Source organism: Mustela putorius, unplaced genomic scaffold, assembly GCF_011764305.1.
Source record: "Mustela putorius furo isolate JIRA1106 unplaced genomic scaffold, ASM1176430v1.1 tig00003909_pilon_pilon_pilon, whole genome shotgun sequence".
NCBI lineage: Eukaryota > Metazoa > Chordata > Mammalia > Carnivora > Mustelidae > Mustela > Mustela putorius.
In genome coordinates, this window is record NW_025422057.1 from 37130370 (window position 1) to 37146448 (window position 16079).

The 16079-nt window shown below is 56.8% G+C and overlaps 1 protein-coding gene across 1 annotated transcript in view; it reads left to right on the forward strand.

Moving 5' to 3' along the window:
- RET (ret proto-oncogene) overlaps positions 1-16079 on the forward strand; it is a 50427-nt gene that overhangs the window by 21139 nt on the left and 13209 nt on the right. The window contains exons 2-11 of the mRNA XM_013054560.2: positions 1305-1571; positions 3348-3635; positions 5824-6068; positions 7295-7490; positions 8784-8983; positions 11088-11346; positions 12105-12230; positions 12765-12875; positions 13422-13544; positions 14414-14670. Coding sequence (XP_012910014.2) covers positions 1305-1571; positions 3348-3635; positions 5824-6068; positions 7295-7490; positions 8784-8983; positions 11088-11346; positions 12105-12230; positions 12765-12875; positions 13422-13544; positions 14414-14670 — 2072 coding nt within the window. The remainder of the gene's footprint in view (positions 1-1304; positions 1572-3347; positions 3636-5823; positions 6069-7294; positions 7491-8783; positions 8984-11087; positions 11347-12104; positions 12231-12764; positions 12876-13421; positions 13545-14413; positions 14671-16079) is intronic.

Consider the following 16079-nt stretch of genomic DNA (forward strand, 5'->3'; position numbering starts at 1 on the left):
GTACATTGGCAGCAAATGTATGTGCACATGTGACCCACACTGCTATCCGGATGTGGAATCTTTACATCCCCCAGAACATTCCTTCCTGCCCTTCCTAGTCTTTTGCCTCTTCCCACCCCTCACAGGTCTCCAGGCTGCTCTCTGTTAACCTAAAATTAGTCTGGAATCATGCCATGTGTGTTCTTTTTTGCCTGGCTTCTTCTGCTTGGCATGATGTCTGTGAGATCCTTCCAGGTTGTTGTGTGAATCAACGGTTCATCCCTTTTTATTGCTGCATAGGATTTCGTGGTGTGAAAACCACCCTTTGCCTGTCCACTCACCCACTGAAGGGCACCTGGGCTGTTTCCAGTCCTCGGCTGTGTGAATAAACTTGCCGTTTGTGAATGACTCATTTGATGGACATATGTATTCCTCTCTCGGATAAATTCAGTAGGATTTCTGGATCAAGTGGTAGGAGTATGTTTAACTTTAAAGGTGTGTTTCTCTTATAAAGAGCCCTGGTTTGGGGTGCCTGGGTGGCTCAGTTGGTTAAGTGTCCGACTCTTGGTTTTGGCTCAGGTCATTTTCTCGTGGGTCAAGAGATCAAGCCCTAGTACAGGCTCCTCCCTCAGCGGGGAATCTGCCAGAAGATTTCTCCCCCTGCCTCTCCCTACAACATGCATGCCTCACGATCTCTCTCTCATACACTCTCTCTCAAATAAATACATAAATCTCTGGAATGAATAAATGCGTAACGTGACCTGGTTCATTTTCGGTGACTCTTACCTGCCCTGCTTATCTGGCATCATCGTGCGCACTTAAAAGCTGGGGATCCAGGCGATTTTCTGAGAAACCTGAGTCACTCCCAGCTCTGTGCGGCTCACATACTTGTCAAACTCGGGTGATTGGGAACGATTTTGCAGGTGTTTTGTAGTATGTCCTCCTCTCTTTTCTTTTTCTGTTTTAAGGCAGTCCATTTGCAGCTAGTGTTTCGCCCCACAGATAGGTGTGTGTGTTGACGTTACTGGGACTACTGGTGAGAAAGTCCGAGTAAGATCAGAATCTTATTCTTTCTTTATTTGGGTGTGAAAGTCTTGAATGCCGTGAATCATGCAAGGGTGAGCTCTCTCTCTTGTAATTTCAGAACAAGGAACTTGCCTATAGTTTTGCACTATTAATTATGCTAGGTTGGAATCTTAAGTTAGCAAATGTGGGAGGATCCAAAGTGTGAACTAAAGCAGCTGGAGAGTGCTGGTCTGCCTGGAGACCTGCTCCAGAGGGGTCAGCATTCCTCCCTCCCTCACACACCTCCCTGCTTCCTGCAGCTCCACTGGGACTCTACTTCTCCAGGGACGCTTACTGGGAGAAACTGTATGTGGACCAGCCAGCTGGCATGCCCCTGCTCTATGTCCACGCCCTGCGGGACGCCCCCGAGGAGGTGCCCAGCTTCCGCCTGGGCCAGCACCTCTACGGCATCGCCTACCGTGCGAGGCTGCAGGAGAACGACTGGATCCGCATTGAGGAGGACACTGGCCTTCTCTACCTTAACCGGAGCCTGGACCACAGCGCCTGGGAGAGGCTCAGCATCCGCAGTAAGGGAGCCGCCTGACCCCCTCCCCCACCCTGTCTCTCCTCCCACAGCCCACGTCACACCCACACCAAGGCTCAAGAGGGCACTTCCTGTGCGATCCCTGTGGTGTAAGGATGAAGGGTGAGGTGAGACTGGCCTGCCTTTGTGGCCAGCCCGGCCAGGACACCAGGATGAGTTTGGGGGCTGCTGATGACCATTGGACCTTCTGAGTCTGTTGGGATTTGGGAGAACCCTTGGAAAGGATTGGGTGCCCTCTCCGGGCTGGGCTTAGAAGCCTTTTCCATTTGGGTGAACAGGATTTAGGGTTACAAGAGAGGAGTTAAGTGAGGGGACTAGAAAAATTGAAGTTTTGATTGAGGGAATGATCTGGAGCTTCCTGGAGAAGGAGCAGTTCCATGGAAAGCTGGTCTTCCCATCAGCATCAAGCTGCCCTTGGTACCCAGTGGGGACTCAGGCCTGGTGCCAGGGAGGAAAGTGGTATGGAAGGAAGACCTAGCCAGCCTCCTCAGAGCAGGGGTCAGAGCAGGGAGAAAACCACATGTGACCCTGATACTGGGAAGAGGAGCTGCTTTCTGCCTTATGGCACAAAACGGTGATCACACACCCAATAGCTCCCCACCTCCAATCATCTCATTCAAATACATGACCTCACTGCACCCTCACACCAGCCCTGAACCCCCTCATGCGGGCAAGAGGCCCATGGCATGCCTATGAATGCAGAATGGGCAGCACTGCCCAGGAGGACAGAATGACTGTGCCCCTGTCGGCCAAGGAAAGCCAAGGTCACATGACAGAGCCTGCCACTAGGGCACCCCCAGTTCTGGAGGTGGCATCTCAGATGGGTCTTGGTTCTGCTTGTACTTAGTTGCTGCTGTCTCCATCCCAATCCCCCATGGGGACCTTGAACTATGTTTCCGGGGGTAAAAGCTGAGTGGATTTTGTCGAGGGTCCATATTTCCTACGGGGCTTGTTCTGTTCATGATGCACCTGTTAAGTCCAGTCAGGAGAAAAACCACGTAGTAACTGGAACAGGGCAGTTTCATATAGAAAATGATTGGCTACAACCGGGGACTTGAAGCACCAAGCGAGGACTAGGAAGAAGCAGAATTCTGATGAATTCTGGGAGGAGCAAATGCAGGGTAGCAGCCACTACACTAGGGCTGAGGGAGAGGGCCCAGGAAGAGTACCCATCACTCTTGAAGAGAACCAGACCTTGTTGGAGAAATTCTCTGTGATGGAGTTTGCTGGAAATCCCCCCTCCAGGCACTCCGGAAGTCTGGCTGTGGGTGTGTCTCCATAGAGGCATTCCATGAGAACAGCCCCTGGAGGCTGGGGAGCCCCCACATGCATAAGAGCCAGCCAGGAAAGTGCTCTACCTGGTTAGACTTGGGACTCAGGGCACCCCTCTGATGGGGGCAATGATGTGCTAGAGGCTGGTGGGGAGATATGGGGGAACAATAGGGCGCAGCGCTCAGAGCACCTGAGGGAGTGGTATTTGAACTGAGACCTGAATGACAAGAGAGGCGGGCCTGTGAGGCACCCCAGGCAGAGGGAGCAGAACCATGGGACCCTGAAGCAGAGACAGACCCCGGGTCTAGGGCAGTTCGGGGCAGGTGGAAGGTGACCAGCCAGGGTTGAGAGCCTAGTGGAGCCCTGTAGACAACGGAAGGGACTGGGCTTTACACCAGCCCTGGATCTCCTGCTCCTTCCCCATTTCACTCCCTGCCACCCATGGGTGTGGCTGGTGCCCCACCAAGCCTGACTTCTCTCTCTGCAGATGGTGGCTTCCCGGTGCTCACCATCTACCTCCAGGTCTTCCTGTCGTCTGCGTTCCTGCGTGAGGGCGAGTGCCAGTGGCCAGGCTGTGCCCGGGTGTACTTCTCCTTCATCAACACCTCCTTCCCGGCTTGCAGTTCCCTCAAACCCCGGGAGCTCTGCTTTCCCGAGACAGGCGTCTCCTTCCGCATCAGAGAGAACAGGCCTCCTGGCACCTTCCACCAATTCCGGCTGCTGCCTGTGCAATTCCTCTGCCCCAACATCAGCGTGTCCTACAGGCTCCTAGAAGGTGAGTGCTGGCTTCAGAGGCTCCCCCTTGGCATCTGCTATGTGCAAGGCACAGCCCCTCCAGCCCTTGACATGAGCCATCTGGTTTACTCACCAACCACACCACTCATTCATTCATTTAATATTCCAGAAATATTTCTAGTGTGTCTGTCATGAACCAAGTACTGTTCTAGGGGCTAAGGATGTGACCATGAACTAAACAAGTCAAAATCCTGCCTGCCTGGAGCCTCCATTCCCCTGGGATGGCCTCTGGAATGTTCTATTTGGGAAGTAAAGCTCCCAGGATGTGGAGTGGTGGAGACCGCAGTCTTCTGTCTCATGGCCGAGGAAGGGAGTGCTGGAGCAAAGGTGGGAGGGCACCAGGCCAGCTGGGCTAGCCCCGTAAAGATCACTGCGGTGGGACCCCTGGTAGCTGGGGTAGGGAGAGCGGAGGCCCATGAAGACAGAGAAGTTCCTGAGGGTTTCCCCTTCAGGGACTGGGGGGTCATGGAAGGCTTGTAGGGGGCGGCATGAACAAGCCCTCACTTACCTTTAAAGGATTATTCTGGCTGCCATGCTAGGAATGATTTGGTACAGGGCAGCGTAGCATAGCAGCAAGGAAACAGGAGGCTGGGAAAATCCCTGAGCATCAGGCTGGAAACTGGAAGAAGAGTGAAAGCCACAGGGCAGCAAGGAGCAGGTGCCTTCCGGGCATATACTGAAAGAAGATCCAGCAGGATTTCTCGATGTGTTGGCTGTGGGTGTTGAGGGAAAGAGGGGAGCCCGCGTGGTTCCAGGATTCTGCCTCAGCAGCTGCAAGAGCAGCCAACCTGGCCCCACGATGGCCGTGGGGAGGCCGGCCAAGGGTGGGCCAGGGGGTGAAGCCCAGTGGAGGTGAGAGAAGGCACCTGAGCAGCCCCATGACAGGAGGCGCCACTGAAATACTCAGAAACAAAGAACTAGAACAGAGAAGGTAGGCTGCAGTGGAACCTGGATTCACACCAAGTTTATCGTACACACATGTGGTAATGACATTGAAGAAAATCTCCATGAAGTAAGAAAAGGGGCCATGCACTCCCCCAGCATCCTCACCTTTGCCCTGCAGCAGGGATACATGTCTTTGGGCAAGATTGTCAGCCAAACGTCAGGTTCAGCAGGCTGCCCTTCCTCAAGAAGATTACCTCATTAAATTTGGTTAAGCATGGTTTTGTAACCATAAACAACAGAGAGAAACATTATATGATAAGCATTTCACATATGTAATCCACACGTAATATGTGGCTTTGCGGGAGGGACATTTGCCTGCTCCCCTGGTTGGCTGTGGGGGCGGTCAGTGTGGACCTTCAAGCCGTCAGCATTCCCCTTTTCTGAATTATTCCTGGAGGATGAATTTCAGGGCAGGCTTGGGTTGAAAAGTGTGCTATTGTGACTGGTCTTCCCCTCAGCAGGTTGTGGGAAGGTACACCAGTCACTGCCCAAACCACAGGGCCTGGTGAGGAGCAGGCCTGTTAGCCTTCGTCTAGCCCGTCTTCTGGTGAGGAAACAGGCACAGAGAGGTGGGACAACCAGTCTGGGATAGCACAGCCAGGAGATGTAAAGCGGGCATGCAAAGTTGGCCGTTGGAAATATCTGTGTGTTAACTTCAGATTACCCACTAAATGCCCACCGTGTTTGTTTTCAAATGGTGGAATAGTGGCCTTATTTCCCACATGCTCTAAAATGAGCACATATTATTTCCATAATTTTAAAATTGCCTATTTTTTTCAAAAGCCAGCCAATGCGGGGGGCTGGATCTCTGGGCCTGCGGCGTGGCTGAGCTGGTGTTCAGCCCTTCCACCCCACCCACCCCCAGCAAGAGAGGCAAGGTTAGGGAAGAGATGAGAGCAGCCCTCCCTAGGTCATCAGAGTGAGGACGTGAGGCAGGCTTTCTGGTTCCCTGAGCTTCCCCCATCAGCACTAGTGAAACTGGGAGGCCCAGGTCAGTTCATTAGTGCACAGCCATCACTGCAAACCAATGCTTGGAGCTCTGTGCCCCATCCCCTTCCAATCTGGAGCCGAGGAAGAGCTCAGCAGGGCCATCCTGCTCCCCATCTCTGACCTGCCAGAGGCCATCCTCCCCTGCAGCCACTCCTGGTGGGCCCCTTGTAAAAGCTCACCCCGCTCCCTGACCTGGGAGTCACACGGGGGTTCCTGGTCTGCTTGGTGTCTAGGTGAGAATCTGCCCTTCCGCTGCGCCCCAGACAGCCTGGAGGTGAGCACACGCTGGGCCCTGGACCGCGAGCTGCGGGAGAAGTACGAGCTGGTGGCCGCGTGCACGGTGCACGTCGGCGCACACAAGGAGCAGGTGGTGATGGTGCCCTTCCCCGTGACCGTGTACGATGAGGACGACTCGGCACCCACCTTCCTCGGGGGCCTGGACACCGCCAGCGCTGTGGTGGAGTTCAAGAGGAAGGAGGTGCCTGTTTACCACCTTGTCTGTTGTCTGTTGTCCGTCTGTTGTGTGTCTGCCACTCCGGCCACCATTTATTCCTTGGTCTACCCAGCTGTCCGTCTGGCCATCCGGCCATACAGTTAAACATCCCTCCAGCCATTTGTCTTTCATTTGTCTGCCCAGCTATGTGTTGGGGTTTTCTGCCCGTCTCGAGGGTAGCTGAGGAGGAGACGGGAGGTCAGTCCAGCTGGCCCCTGACAAGTGTCCGGGGACCCTGGATGCCTAGCACGAGTCTGAACAGGCTGGCAAGGCCAAGGACGTGCATCAGGTTCCAGGGCACACCTGCCGCAGCGTGTGGGTACAGCGGTGCTGCCCCCAGGAGGGGACAGCTTCCAGGAGAGAGCCCTCTCTCCCTCTGCGGTCAGCGTTCGCAGGAGAGTCTAGAGACTCAGGGAGGGTGGAGCCCGGCCACCGCGCAGAAAGACCAAGGAGTGGCTTCAGCTGGGATCGCCCAGAAGAGCCCCGCCCACCTCGGCGCATCCCCGGCTCTGGTCCGCGTAGCTGGAGCGTGACTGCCACCTGCTGGCCGTTCTGCAGCCCTTCGGCCAGGCGTGCAATGGCAGATAACGTGGTTTTACCTGGGTCTCTGGACACCCCAGGTGCTAGTTTGGTGGATGGGCAGGCGGGAGGAAAGCACATCTCATTGGTAAAGATCGCATAAGCTAGGAAGGGCTACCTTGGGGTGACAACAAGGAGTCTGGTCCCTGACAAAAGCAGAGATGCCATGTGACTGCTCAGAACTTTCCTCGTGATCTCCTCCAGCCCGGTATACAGGCGTTTGGAGAATGTTCTGGTGGACACCAGGGCTTGGATCTGGCTTTGCCATCTATCACTATGTGACAGTCACTATCACTATCTGACTCGACCCTGTGGGGCGCAGCTTGCTGTTCTCTGTGGGACCTGGTGAAGCACTTCAGCAGAGCCCCTGGGCATCTGCTTTAATCCATCCTTACAGGAAGCGTGTAGGTGCCTATCATACCTGAGGCACAGGGGTGGCCCAGGGAGGGCGACTGGGCCAGACTGGCATGGGATCCCACAGGAACTCTAACATAGGCCAGTCTGTCCCTGGAGCCGGCTCTGACTGCACACCCTCGATCCACCTGTGGGGCGGGTGTCCTGAGGTCCCAGCCTGCAGGGTCTCTGCGGAGTCCCTCTCATCAATTCTGACTGGCACCCACTGTTTTCCTCAGGGCACCGTGGTGGCCACAATACGTGTCTTCGACGCAGACGTGGTGCCAGCCTCTGGGGAGCTGTTGAGGCGGTACACAAGCACACTACTGCCAGGGGACACCTGGGCCCTGCAGACTTTCCGTGTAGAGCACTCACCGAACGAGACCTTGGCCCAGGCTAATGGCAGCTTCGTGCGAGCAACTGTGCATGACTACAGTAAGAGGGGCTGGGCCTGGCCTGGCTGGGCCCCCTAGGGAGCCAGCAGCCCACTCTTCTCACAGCACCCTATACCCACAGACACTTGTCCCGGCGTTCCAAGCCCCAGGCTGCAGAGGCTTCCACTCCACCCAACCCTTCCTTGTCTCTAATGCGCTCACCTTGGCCAACTTGGTGGGCTTTTATAGGGTTTCTTCTCTCCCTGAACTGCCTCCTAGCAGACTTTGGTAGGGCCGTACCACACTTCCCATGCTGACTATGCCAGGGCTCAGTGCCTACTACAAACACATTGCCTAAGGCCTTCTTCTGGCCTCTGCTTTGCAATCCCCCAGGGACCCAAGTGCCTGGGGATTATTTCTCCCTTGACCCCACAGCCTTCTACTAACAGGGGTTAGTATACAACAGCAGCTCTGTGTGTTATAGCCACAGGATTCTGCACAGATAGTCCTGTCTGGCTTCTGGAATGTACCGCAAGACTGAGCTCCAAGGGCCCACTATGCTCACCTATGGCATGGGGCACCTTCATCAGCTGCCTTGTCTCCCCTACCCTCCTGCCCATGTTTTCTGGGATCACCTTCCAAATACCTGACTGGCACTTGAATCCTTGATTTGGGATCTGCTTCTGAGGGATTCCAGAATCACTGGTACTGTTACCCCTTACTGCCTGGACCGATCCTGTTTGTTTCTCATCCTCCCCACCCCCACTGAGGCTTTGAGGGTCTCCTGCCCTGTATAAGGGAAAATGTCATCTCTGCCAGGCGCTCTCATTCCATACACCACGTGTACCCAAACCTCCTCATGCTTGTCCTTCCATCTTTGCAAAACTATAACCATAGCACAACACACAGCAGGTACAGAGGTGGGCAGGCTCTGGGCTCTGGGCACTGGGGGTCTGTGCAGTCCAGGGCTCCACTGGAGGCTGTGACTGTTGGGATAGTTCTCTTGGGGAGTGGAGGCCAGCATAGTCTTCCCAGGGCCTCAGTGATGATAGATCTTTATCTCATGTATACGCACATACATACCACACACACACCATACACATAGGTGATCTCCCAGTTGAGAAGGCTTCTCTCAGCATCCAGCTCAGCACAGCAGCCAACATTTAAACAATGGTTCCAACTTAGCCCCACCCGCCAAGTCTGTGGTCCACATGGCCCAAGTGTGAAGTCTGTGTTTGCACACGTGTGTGTTTGTGCCAGATGTGTGGCTGGGAGGAGACACACAGCGGCTTGGGACGGTGGTCCCAGGCCCCTAAGCGACGAAGCAGTCATCACCGTGCCCCCCCCACCACAGGGCTGGTTCTCAACCGGAGCCTCCCCATCTCGGAGAGCCGCTCCCTGCAGCTGGCTGTGCTGGTCAATGACTCGGACTTCCAGGGCCCCGGTGAGGGCGTCCTCCGCCTCCATTTCAACGTGACCGTGCTGCCTGTCAGCCTGCACTTACCCAGCGCCTACTCCTTCACTATGAGCAGGCGGGCCCGCCGCTTTGCCCAGGTGAGCCCACAACCCGATGCCTGCCAGGCAGGGGGCACAGAGGGGTGGAGGATCCCCAGGGTGGGGCACTCCATTTAACAGATTGCAAACAGGGCTGGGGATGAGAGACACTCCTTCTAGCCTAACCAGTACGCGGAGTGGCCCAGGGGAGCCACGGGTACAGGGCCAGGGAAGCTGGGGCCATGGCGAAGTTGGCAGAGTCATGGGCAGGGTTGGTGGGCTCCATGGGCCTCTCGTTTGCCCTTTGCTTTCTTGGTATCTTTAAAGCGTGTTTCATCCTAACGTAAGAGCAGTGCCAGTTAAGTGTACATATGGGGACCTAGAAAGATGTTCCTGATGGATTATTAAGTGAAAAGTTGTTTGTAAAAAGACTGGCCTCACGCGACTCGCTGTGTTCGAAAACAAGTTTTCAGTGACGGAATATACAAGTATGTAAATGCGGGCATCAGTCAGCAGTGGCGCCCTCTGCGGGGAAAGGTGGGGAACACTTCCTCTGCCTCCTGCAAATGCGTTTACTAGAGCTTATCTTGGCGTTTGTTGTTGGTAAATGAGAATTAGAAGTGGAAAATAAGAATTAGAAGTGGAAGAAACGTGAAGTAGCAAGTATCCATTATCAGAGAGGGCTGATTCTTCTTGCCATTATCAACTAGTGCTTAGCATTTTGGTAGTTTTTTCTAGAACACTTCTCTTAAGGACTTTTGTGATTTTATTTGGAATTGCGGCATGCATTGGGCTTCACATACTGCTTGTTCCAATAGGGCAGCTTCAGGTACTTCCTCTTCAGAAGGTCACACTTAGGGCCACCTCCATTTGTTCCAGTTCCTGTGTTTGGTTCCCATGCCCCCTCCACTCCTGACAGCCACCCAGGTCCCGCACACAAAGGACCCCACCCTTGGACACATCGAAGCTCCCTGACCTGCCACAAAAGGTCTTTCATGGAGGTAGAGGCCATGGATGGTGGGAGGTGACTAGGCAGAGGGGCCCTAAGGGTGTCCAAGGGGGTATTGAATGGGAGCAAACACTGCAGGAGGTGTGTCACCTGTACCCCAAAACACTCAAAAGATCACAGGGACCTGAGTCCCCATCCAGCCTCAGACTTGCTGTGACCTTTCACCCCCTCTCCCCAGTCTTCATAACTGCAAATTGAGGTTAGTGACCTTGGGCAGTTTGGAGGCGCCTATGGGAGAGTGGAAACAAGCAGGCTTTATATGGGGATGTGCTGGGACATCTGGGAGGTGGTTTGGTTGTGGTATCAGGCCTGGGTGTGGAGGAGCCTGGCTCTGCCCTCGGTCTGAGCAAGGCTGAGCAAGGACCTGCTACACGGCTGCAGGCAGGGCCTCACCTGCCCCACGCCTACCCTCTGCCCGCCCACAACTTGACTAGTCAGATTTTCTGGCTTTAAGCCACCGACACTCTCATTCTAACTCAAGTAACCGAAGGATAAAAAGGAGAGTTCCAGCTGCCCAGTTCCGGGCCCCAGCAGTGGCACGGCCAGCCTGGCACCCCCTGGAGAAGCAGCCTGTCTTTCCCAGGGCTCCCAGCAAGACTCCCAGGCAGGCCCCTTGGGGCTCAGGTGAGACAGGCAGCGATGCTGCATGAAATCACTTGGCCCCAGTGCAAAGCCCTGCCTGCCCAGGCAGGGATTCTAGGCAGGGGGTGGGGTACCCCAACCCCATGCACTGAGGATGGCAACTGGTGGTTCCCAGAATAATACTGGCCTGGCCAGAGGCAGGGAGGGAAATGAGCAGGAGGGACCAAATGGATCTTCCTGCCTAAATGAGTGAGTGAAGAATGAGCTGGTGGTGTAGGCTCCTCTCAAGGTGGTCACTAGACCCAACCTTGGTGCCCTGTGTTGTTTTGCCTCTGGCTCCCAGGAGCCGGGGTGGGTGGTAGTGTGATGGGCAGGCCAGGGCCCGGCAGGGGGAAGGATCTGCAGGTTCCAGGGATGTGGAAGACCAGGACTTGGTGGTGGCTGGGGGAGGTCTATCATCCCTGGACCCAGTAGGGAGCTTCTCCAGGACTCGGACTACCCAGAAACCCTGCCAGCCCCCATCACAGGCGGGAGCAGCACCCGGCTGAGACGTTCCTTGTGCCCCATGCCTAGATTGGGAAAGTCTGCGTGGATAACTGCCAGGAGTTCAGCGGCATCCACGTGCAGTACAAGCTGCAGCTCTCCAGCGCCAACTGCAGCGTCCTGGGGGTGGTCACCTCCGCCGAGGACACCTCAGGAACCCTGTTCGTGAATGACACAGAAGCCCTGCAGCGGCCTGACTGTTCTCAACTGCAGTACACAGTGGTGGCCGCCGACCGGCCAAGCCGCAGGCAGACCCAGGCCCCGCTGGTTGTCACCGTGGAGGGGACGTGTAAGTGCCAGGGCCCCGTGGAGGGTCGGGACAGGCAGGGTGTGGCTGAGCCACAGGCTTCCCCCACACAGAAGGGGCCCCACCCTGCTCCCTTCCCCTCTTGGCAGCGTCCCTGTGCCTGAGTCTCCTTCCCTATCAAGTGAGAATCGCAGTGCACCCTGCATAGCCGGGCTGGGAGGGTGACGAGGAGAAAGTTTAAAGCAGCATAGCCCAAAGGGACTGGATAGTCAATGGTTGCTACTCCCCACCACTACTGTTGATCCATTCTGTACACGCACCTGCTTTAGAGCTGCCAGAGAAAATACGAGATCTTGGCTAAATTTAAATGTCAGGTAAGCAACAAGGAGCTTTGTGCTATAAGTATGTCCCAAGTAGCCTTTGCAGTCTCTTAGAAGACAATCTTCCACGGGTGTCCATGCAGTGTTAGGGACACAGTCACATAAAGCAACTATTCACTGTTTACCTGAAATCCAGGCTTAACTGGGCCTGTGTGTTTTTGGCTGAGTCTAGGCACTAGCCTGCTCACATCCTCCCTCCACACTTACCCCAACCGAGTAGTGCCCCCCTTGCTGTGACTGCGGTGACAGCCCTCTTCCTTAGTGGGTCCCATCACTGCCCCATGCCCTGGTGCTCAGGCACCCCCACCCCTCTGGGCTCACCCAGGAGAGGAGCTTGACCAGTGCTACCCTCTGCCCCCGGATACTGGTGGGACACGAGGTCCAGGCCAGCCCCTGTAACCAGCTTTCTGCCATCCACAGATGTGGCCGAGGAACCAGGCTGCCCCCTGTCCTGTGCAGTCAGCAAGAGGCGGCCTGAGTGTGAGGAGTGTGGCGGCCTGGGGTCTCTGACGGGCAGGTGCGAGTGGAGACAGGGAGATGGCAAAGGTAGGCCCCACGCAGAGCCAGGGGCCAGCGGCCAGGCGGTCGAGAGGGGTAATGGTGGCTGAGTGGAAGCGGGGTCCTTGTGGGCCCTGCCGGCCACAGTGCTGGTCCTCCGCTCTCCACATCTGTTGTCCAGAGCCTGGTCCTCCTCTGTGGTACCTGATGTTGAGAGAGGCTGCGCGAGTAGGGGAAGCACGAGGACGCTCAGGCTCTTCATCACTGTGGGACCACAGGTCCCTTCGGGTTTGGGAAGCCCTGGGCCAAAGTTGGAGTGTGCAAGGAAAAGAGAGGCTCTGCCTGGGAGGTCCCAGGCCAGGACTTGTGGCCCCAGACAGCAGGGCTGGGGCATAGATAGTAGCAAGTCCAAGCTGTGCCTACAAGGATCCCACTCATGGGTTCTCGGCTCGGGCCTCAGTTTGCTCCTCCGAAGGGGGACAGGATTGGCCGGGAGGCCCTGGAGTGCCGCCCTTCTGGCTCTGGCCATCTAGCCAGGGTGGTGTTCCTACGTGGCAGTGACTGGCCTGCTGTGTGTTCCAGGAATTACCAGGAACTTCTCCACCTGCTCCCCCAGCATCAAGACCTGCCCCGATGGCCACTGTGATGCTGTGGAGAGCAGAAACGTCAACATCTGCCCCCAGGACTGCCTCCGTAAGCAACCACTGGGCCTGCAGGTTCAAGAGCCGGCCGGCCGTGGGTAGGGGTAGCCAGTGGGGGAGGCTTGGACTCCCACCTACACTTCAGCCAGACCAGCATCATTCCCGAGTTTATTGTGCAGAAGCTTTTTTCTAACATTTTGTTTGAACAAAGTGTTCTGCCGCATCCAAACTCTGGAAACTGGTGCCCTGACCTACTGTCCCTTGTCTTCCTGGCCAACTGACACAGCACATCTCCCAACCCCTGATTCTCCTGGCTCCCTGCTGCCCATTCCCTGCTCTGTGAAGTAACCATGTGTGGACCTTGGCAAGGGCCCTGCACAGCTTGTGGGTTCCTCCTCCTACCTGCTGAGGCCAGGGACCTGAATCAGGGCAGACTGTGCTGATTCCTGCTCAAGAGACCCAGATTCCAGAGCTCACTGCCCTCCCTAGGCCTGAGCATGCTGACATCCTGTGGGGAGGGACCTCTCGTGCTTCTGCCTGGGTGGTCCTCGTTTGTGTGGTCACACCAGGAGGTTTAGTGGGCTGCCTCTGTCCCCAGGGGGTGGCAGCATCATTGGTGGGCACGAGCCTGGGGAACGCTGGGGGATAAAAGCTGGCTTCGGTATCTGCAACTGTTTCCCCGAAGAGAAGAAATGCTTCTGTGAACCTGAAGACAGCCAGGGTGAGTCGGTGGGGGGCACTGCTGGGGTCACAGGCAGAGAAGGCCTCCCCACACCTCTCTGAGCCCCAGTGAGGCAGGCAGAGTGGAAGGAAGGCAGGTAAAACCCAGGAGACCCTCTTCCTTCCCTCTGGGCCTCGGTTCCTCAATCTGTGCAGACAGGTCTAGGTCAGAGCCTCCACAGAGCAACCTCCTGCCCAAAGTTCTATGAGAAAGATTGGGCTGGAAAGTTCTTCCACCAAATAACTCAGCATCAACTCAGATGGTTCCGGTACAGGGCCTTCTCTGGGCCCATGGCAGTGCCTGGCCAGAACCCCGCCCTCCCAGCCAGAGCCTGCGGGGGTGCCTTCTGGGCCAGCAGGTGCCAAGGGTGGCCAGGGCCTGTGCACCTGGGGAGATTTCCTGCCTGAGCCCAAGGACGGTTCTCTCGTATTTGAACTATGGCTGCATGACACTAGGTCCAGAGTCACTTTCCTTGCCTCTCCGTTTTATGAAGAAAATACAAAACACATGGAGCACATCGGGGGACCCTGCCTCCCTGCCAGTGCTCTAGGGCCAGCTGGCTTCCGTGCAGCGTTCCACAGCTGGCGTTTCCCAGACGCACACTGCCTCTGCTCTGTGACCTCAGGCCAGCTGCTTAAACTCTCTGGGTCTCTTGGCCCTTGTGGAGGAGTCTGACCACAGTCTCTGTAGCAAAAACCTATGGTACAGTCCCTGCCAAACGGTGGGTGCCATGTGAGTGTGTGCACTGCTCTCACATTCCACCGCCCGCTGCACTTGCCGGCGGCTCAGTCTGCCACGGCAGACCCCAGCTGTGGGCACCGGGGCACCCTCCCAGGAGCGCCGTCCCTCACGGCCACCCCTGCCCGCAGACCCGCTGTGTGACGAGCTGTGCCGCACGGTGATCGCGGCAGCTGTGCTCTTCTCCTTCATCGTCTCCATGCTGCTCTCCACCTTCTGCATCCACCGCTACCACAAGAATGCCCACAAGCCACCCATCGCCTCTGCTGAGATGACCTTCCGCCGGCCGGCCCAGGCCTTCCCGGTCAGCTACTCCTCGTCGGGCGCCCGCCGGCCCTCCCTGGACTCCATGGAGAACCAGGTCTCTGTGGACGCCTTTAAGATCCCGGTGAGGCTCCAGGCAGGGCCTGGGCCTGGGAGGCAGCTCTCCTGGAGGCCCTGCAGGAGGTGCCGGCCTCTGGCCTGAGGAAGCAGGGAAGTGTGGGGAGGGGTACCCAGGGCTCGGGGTGCTGAGTGTCGTGTAGCCCACAAGCAGCTTGTGCACCCTCGCCCACCAGGAAGACTCTCTGGGCAGCCCTTCCAGGGAAGGTAGGCAGGCATAGGGCTGTTCAGGGCCCCGGGCAGTTCAGCAGAGTGGAGTGCCAGGGGCTGATTCACCTGGACTGAGATTTGGGAGGTGGGCCACGCCATACCTGATAGGGAACCGTCCTGTGGAAGCCCCAAGGATGGGAGGAGGCCCTGAGGAAGACTGGATTTTATTCTCCGAGGAGGAGGCCCCGGGTCTTGGGTGTTCAGCAGAGGAGACCCCTATTCGGCTTTCGTTCCTGCAGGCTGCTCTGTTGGGAAGTCTCTGGCGTGTGTACAAGAGTGGGAGCCCCGTGAGAAAGCACCACTCTCCTCATCCAGGCAGAAGGCAGCGGCAGGCAGGGGCTAGGCCAGGGTGGCAGTGGTGGGGAGGGGAGTTCGTTTACGGGGGAGAAAGGGCTATCATGGGGGCCCCTGGGCCAGCTACCGCAGAGGCTGGCCCCAGGACATGTAACCAGCCTGCTGACAGAGAGGCCGGCCAGCGCCAGCAGGCCCCCATTCCCCCTTCTCTGTGGGAGGGCCTGGGCCCGCAGTTACCCTGTGCTCCTTGGGGCCTCCTGGCTAAGGCTTCCCTCCCTGTGCCCTGCTTCTTCTGTGTCCCTGCGGGCAGCTGCTAGGGAGCAGGACGCCAGGTTCTAAGAGGGACTGAGAGGAGGGGTTTGTGTAAGCAGAAGCTCCACCTCCAGGGCCTGGCAGGAGCACAGTCCCTTGGCAGGAGCCTCCAACCAGAAAGCTCAGGAGTCACTGGGCCTTTGGCAGTAACCAACCAGAGCTGGGAGGCGACCACAGTTTGTAGGAGGAGCCACCCAAGGGTGCTCATCCCTTAGGATCGGTCTGGGCCATGGGAGCAATTCCCTCCCGTGGTAGACCCCACGGCCTCTCTCCGAGCTTTCCTAGTTCCAGTCACTCAGCAGACGGGGTCTGTGACCCCTGTCCTGGGAACCATCTCAGTCTCCGAAGCAGGCCTCTGGGCTGAGCCATTTGATTGCTTTACAAACCCAGGCAGTTTGTGGCAGGGTTCCAGGAAGGGCAGTGCTGGTGGGTGTTCACGCAGGGGACACACACTGCCATCGGCCGATGTCACCTTGGACCCTCTGCACAGAGAAGCCAGAACCCAGCCTGAGGCCTAAGGGCTTCGCCGACTGGTTCTGAGGACATGCTGCTCAACTGCTTGACCTTAGTTGTCTCTTATATGAAGTGAGGAGAACTTTT